The sequence below is a fragment of the Gracilinanus agilis genome, unplaced genomic scaffold, assembly GCF_016433145.1.
Source record: "Gracilinanus agilis isolate LMUSP501 unplaced genomic scaffold, AgileGrace unplaced_scaffold595, whole genome shotgun sequence".
Classification (NCBI taxonomy): Eukaryota; Metazoa; Chordata; class Mammalia; order Didelphimorphia; family Didelphidae; genus Gracilinanus; species Gracilinanus agilis.
In genome coordinates, this window is record NW_025394964.1 from 1 (window position 1) to 5,417 (window position 5,417).

The 5,417-nt window shown below is 60.2% G+C and overlaps 1 protein-coding gene across 3 annotated transcripts; it reads left to right on the forward strand.

Annotated features, from left to right (window-relative positions):
* The first annotated feature begins 1,384 nt into the window (after positions 1-1,384).
* Positions 1,385-5,411, forward strand: MEN1 (menin 1). 3 transcript variants are annotated; one of them, XM_044685086.1, is made up of 9 exons: positions 1,385-1,832; positions 2,556-2,778; positions 2,989-3,117; positions 3,240-3,280; positions 3,376-3,463; positions 4,051-4,187; positions 4,332-4,467; positions 4,681-4,845; positions 4,956-5,411. In XM_044685086.1, the coding sequence occupies exons 1-9, from the start codon at positions 1,387-1,389 to the stop codon at positions 5,403-5,405; spliced, it is 1,815 nt and encodes a 604-aa protein (XP_044541021.1). In that variant the 5' UTR covers positions 1,385-1,386; the 3' UTR covers positions 5,406-5,411. The 3 variants fall into 3 exon arrangements, with proteins under 3 accessions (XP_044541021.1, XP_044541020.1, XP_044541022.1); XM_044685085.1 differs by having other exon boundaries at positions 1,385-1,831; positions 2,570-2,778; XM_044685087.1 differs by having other exon boundaries at positions 1,385-1,831; positions 2,570-2,673.
* The last annotated feature ends 6 nt before the right edge of the window (positions 5,412-5,417 follow it).

Sequence of the window (5,417 nt, forward strand, 5' to 3'; positions counted from 1 at the left end):
GGTGGGGGGGGGGGGATGGGGTGAGGGGGCTAGAGTGATAGGAGAGGGAGTGGGGTCGTGGGGGAGAGGTGGAAGTGCCCCCTATAAAGGGGCTTGTGAGAACTGGGAGGGGTCTGGCAGGGAGGCACAAAGGAAAAGGGTGTGTTAGGGAGAGCTGAGGTGGTCAAGAGGTACCAGAAGGGAGTCCCTTAGGGTCTGTCCATGTAGAGCCATTAGGACCCTTCAAGGTCTAACTCCACCCATTGGTTTACAGAGGGAGAAACTGAGGCCCAGAGAGGGGCAAGGGATTTCCCAAGGTCAGGGAGCACAACCCACTTCTTCAAAGCCCAAACCCAGTGCCCCCTCCTCTCCAATTCGGTGAGCCCTGAAAGGCTGGGAGAACTTCACAGACATGAAAGTGGTTCTTCTCTTTAAGGGGTTTCCCTTCTACTAAGGGGCATGGAAGGAATGCTTCACCTGGGGACCCCTGGCCTGAGGAGGGACTCAGGGTGGGGACAACGACTGTGATCTCTGTCCCTTGGAGAGCGAGATAATGAGCACAAAGGGTGGGATACTTGTGAGGGAGGTTTGTGGGGCCCTAAATAGGATCCAGAGCAGAGGAGAGATCCCCTAACTCATCAGGGTCATTCCCTTCAATTGGGCCCTTGAAGAAGCTGAGGTCATCGAGGAAAGGATTTGCTCCAGGTCCCACAGAGCCAGAATTCAAATCCAAGACACCCAGGGACGGGAGGGAGAAAGAATTCTGACCTCCAGTCCCACTTCTGCTTATTACTTCTGTGACCTCAGTCAAGTGCCCTTTTATCAATGGGCCTCAGTTTCTGTATCTGTATAACAAGAGTTTTGGCCAGAGGGATGGTGGAGGTCTAGGAAGGGGCTGACTCTTAGGGAAGAGGAGGTGAGACTACAGGGAGTGGGGTAAGAAAACTACTGGCAGAGAAGGGGAAGGTGTGATGGACTCCAAAGACAGAGGAATAGAGGAGAGAAGGAAAGTGTGGGACACTCCTTGAGGTGGTTTCCTCAGCAGAGAGCATCAAGGCCATGGAAAGAGATGGGAGGAAGCCCCAGGAACTGGAGTGTGTTGACAGGGGAGGCCATAAGAGGCTCAGAGAAAAGGGGATGAGAAATAGTGAGGTGGAAAAGGGCCTCTGAGGAGGGCGGTGAGAAAGGGGAAAGCCCTTGGGAGGTGGAGGGACTAAGGTCTCCCAGGGGGAGGAGGGGACTCCCTCCATGCAGGGAGAGGAGAGGGTTTGTACCCAAGGAGGGCAGGGGAAGGCTAGGAAGGAAGCTTGAGAGGCCATGGGCCTTTGGGCTGGTCCCACCTGGCATAGGGAGAAGACAGAGTTGGGGGAGAGCCTGAGTCTTCCCATGTTCTTTTCCCAGGGCATCATGGGGCTGAAGGCTGCCCAGAAGAACCTTTTCCCTCTCCGCTCCATTGATGATGTGGTGAGACTCTTTGCTGCCGAGTTGAATCGGGAGGAGCCTGACTTGGTGCTGCTGTCCCTGGTCCTGGGCTTCGTGGAGCACTTCTTAGCAGTCAACCGGGTGATCCCCACCAATGTGCCAGAGCTCACCTTCCAGCCCAGCCCGGCCCCTGACCCCCCAGGGGGCCTCACCTACTTCCCAGTGGCTGACCTCTCCATCATCGCAGCCCTCTATGCCCGCTTCACTGCCCAGATCCGAGGCGCCGTGGACCTGTCTCTGTACCCTCGAGAGGGTGGTGTTTCCAGCCGAGAGCTAGTGAAGAAGGTCTCAGATGTCATATGGAACAGCCTCAGCCGTTCCTACTTCAAGGACCGGGCTCACATCCAGTCCCTCTTCAGCTTCATCACAGGTTTGGCCTTCATCACGGAAAGGGAGCCTCCTGCTGAGGCTGAGACCCCCTCACGGGAGCAGAGGCAACCCTCAGGTCCAAGCAGAGCCACCATGTCCTTTTTAGGGGTGTGATGAGGAAAGAACCTCCTTTGGAGCCCCCTACAGACATGGGGGTAGATTCCCTGGGCTCACCTGGGCAGCCGTCAGTCAGGATCCTTTCACCAGGGCATGAAAGTGCCTCCACTTTGGGGAGGAAGCTGGCTTCTGGTCCCAGGGCCCTGAGAGCCCACCTAGATCACATGGTGATAGAGACAGGATCCAACTGTGAAAGGTCACTGGATGCCCCCAGAAGTGGGCCAGTTCCTGCCCTGTTTGTGGCACAGTGAGGCAATAATTGTGAGAGAGCAGCACTTGGTCCCCTGAAAAGCCCAGTTCAGATGGGAATGCCTTTTTATGGACACCTGAGCCGAAGGGCAGAGGCAGAGGTTCCTGGGGCTCTGGGGACAATGATTTGGGCTAATCTGAGCAGACTTCCAGGAGGAGGGGCCTTTGAGTTGAGAGACAAAGCAGGGAGGGGTCCTAACAGTGTTGGGGAACACCTTCTGGAGGATGGTTTGGACTAAGGTTTCCAGGGGGGATCGAGGGTGTCTGGGAGACCCAATTGTGGTTCCCTTGTCCTGGATCCCAGAGCCATAGCAGGGCACCAGGGCAGAGTTCCAGCTTCATTGTGCTTGTTCCTTCCTCTTTCTGGATGTAGGTACCAAGCTGGACAGTTCCGGGGTGGCCTTTGCAGTGGTTGGGGCCTGCCAGGCCTTGGGCCTCCGAGATGTCCACCTGGCCCTGTCTGAGGACCACGCCTGGGTTGTGTTTGGCCCTGACGGAGAGCAGACGGCCGAGGTCACATGGCACGGGAAAGGCAACGAGGACCGACGGGGACAGACTGTGAACGCCGGTGTAGCCGAACGAGTAATGCCTGGCATTGGGGTGCTCCCGCGCTATCCTCCTCTCCCCCAGAGTGCTATCTCTGTTCCTTCAGCCTGTCTTTCCCCTGAACCTCAGAGATACCTGCCAGCCCCTCGGACTGCTGCTCCCCAGGAGAGGGGGCAATGAATGCAGAATGAGAGGGTTTGCCCAGGGGGGAGAACTAATGGGACTCTCCTTTGTCTCATCCCCCAGAGCTGGTTGTACCTGAAGGGGTCCTACCTGCGCTGCGACCGAAAGATGGAGGTGGCCTTCATGGTGTGTGCTATCAACCCCTCCATCGACCTGCACACTGATTCTCTGGAGCTGCTCCAGCTGCAGCAGGTGAGGCCTTGGGCACCCCCCAGCCCCCCAACCCCTGCTCAGTTCCTCAGCCCCTTCCTCCAGGCCTCTCGGCTCAGAGGCACCCCCAGGCTCAGGGCATCTTTGCCCCTTTTCACCCACAGAAACTTCTCTGGTTGCTGTATGACTTGGGACACTTGGAAAGGTGAGTGTTGGAGGCCGAGGGTCCAGCAGAGGCCGAGGGAAGGGGAGCCAGGGTGCCCGGTCATAATGAGCAGCACCCTCATGTCTTGCCTTCAGGTACCCAATGGCTCTGGGTAACCTGGCTGACCTGGAGGAACTGGAACCAACACCTGGCAGGCCAGACCCTCTCACCATCTACCATAAGGTAGGGGTGTGTGTGTGTGTGTGTGTGTGTGTAAGAAGGAGGGAGAGAGAGAGAAGAGAGAGGGGGAGAGAGAGAGAGAGAGAGAGAAGAGAGGAGGAGAGAACCAGAGGGTTCCCCTGCCCTCGGGGTTCCTTTTCTGCCTCACATGTACACACAGAGGATATGGAAGACGGCCCCTGCCTTCAGGAGCTCCTGCCCTGGGGGGTCGGATGCCAGCCCACATTCCCAGGGTCTAGGTGTGAGCCTGGCACTGTGCTAAGAGTGAAGGAAGGAAGACAAGGCATCCAGACTCCCCTCCCTGGCAGTGACCTGGGGCGAGCCCTCTGGCCAGTGGAGATGATCCTGATGCTCCCTGGGCAGCTCTGTAGGCCCCCAGGAACATAGGCTTGCTGTGCCCAGGAAAGGGCCTGCAGCCCTGGGTGCTCAGTGCATTTTAGGGGATGGAGACCCCGGAGAGTCGGGCACCTTTTCTGCGGCTTTTTGTCTTCCAAACATCTCTTAAATAAGCGGAGGCCGTATTGCCCTTTGCGTGTAAAACCCAGCCAGCGGGGTAGCAGGTTCCCTGAGGTGCTGGTCCTCCTCCCCAGGGCATTGCCTCTGCCAAGACCTACTATCGGGACGAGCACATCTACCCCTACATGTACCTGGCTGGCTACCACTGCCGCAATCGCAACGTCCGAGAAGCCCTGCAGGCTTGGGCCGACACCGCCACCGTCATCCAGGAGTGAGGCGCCAGCCCGTCCTTGCCCCCAGCCCCCTCCTCACTGCCCGGGCAAGTGGGGGGTGGGAATGGGCCTTGGGGGCTCCCAAGGGGCTTGTGGGAGAGGGCGGGCACGTGGTCACTCTGTCCCCTTCTCCCTCCTCCCAGCTACAATTATTGCCGGGAGGATGAGGAGATTTACAAGGAATTCTTCGAAGTGGCCAACGATGTGGTCCCCAACCTGCTGAAGGAGGCTGCAGCCCTGGCAGAGTCCGGGGAGGACCGGGGTGGAGACCATGCCCAGGTAAAGGGGGCTCCTCCTTCGCTGTGGTGGGGTTCCTTTGGGACCTTGCTGCTTGGAGAAGGGGCCCCGGCCTGGCTCTGGCCCCCTCTTAGGGTGGGCACTAAAGGGGGGGCCGGGACCCTGGTATCTGCCCCATAGGGGAAGGCAGGGCACACACTGGGCATCCCCCAGCCGGAAGTCCTGGGGTGGGGCCCTGACGTGAGTGTTGCCCAGGGCTCCCCAGCCCAGGGCTCAGCCCTGCAGGACCCCGAGTGCTTCGCCCACCTCCTGCGCTTCTACGATGGCATCTGCAAGTGGGAGGAGGGCAGCCCCACGCCCGTGCTGCACGTGGGCTGGGCCACCTTCCTGGTACAGTCCTTGGGCCGCTTCGAGGGGCAGGTGAGCTGGGGGGGCGGGCACAGACATGGGGGCCTCCTCTGATGCCCCAAAAGGGAGGGGCCGCCGGCAGAGGCGGTCCATCAGCCTCCCTGTGGTGGATCGGTTCCCAGGTCCGGCAGAAGGTCCGAATCGTGAGCCGGGAGGCGGAGACAGCAGAGACGGAGGAGCCGTGGGGCGAGGAGGCCCGGGAGGGCCGCCGGAGGGGGCCCCGCAGAGAGTCCAAGCCCGAGGAGCCTCCGCCCCCCAAGAAGCCCGCCCCGGACAAGAACGTGGCCAGGAGACCTGGTGTGGTGGCGGGGGCCCCCAAGGGTCCCGAGGGCGGGGGCCCCGCGCCCGCGGCGCCCCCCCCAGCCTCGCCGCCCCCAGAGGGCCCGGTGCTCACGTTCCAGAGCGAGAAGATGAAGGGCATGAAGGAGCTGCTGGTGGCCACCAAGATCAACTCGAGCGCCATCAAGCTGCAGCTCACGGCGCAGTCCCAGGTGCAGATGAAGAAGCAGAAGGTGTCAGCGCCCAGTGACTACAGCCTGTCCTTCCTCAAGCGGCAGCGCAAGGGGCTCTGAGCCGCGCCCCGC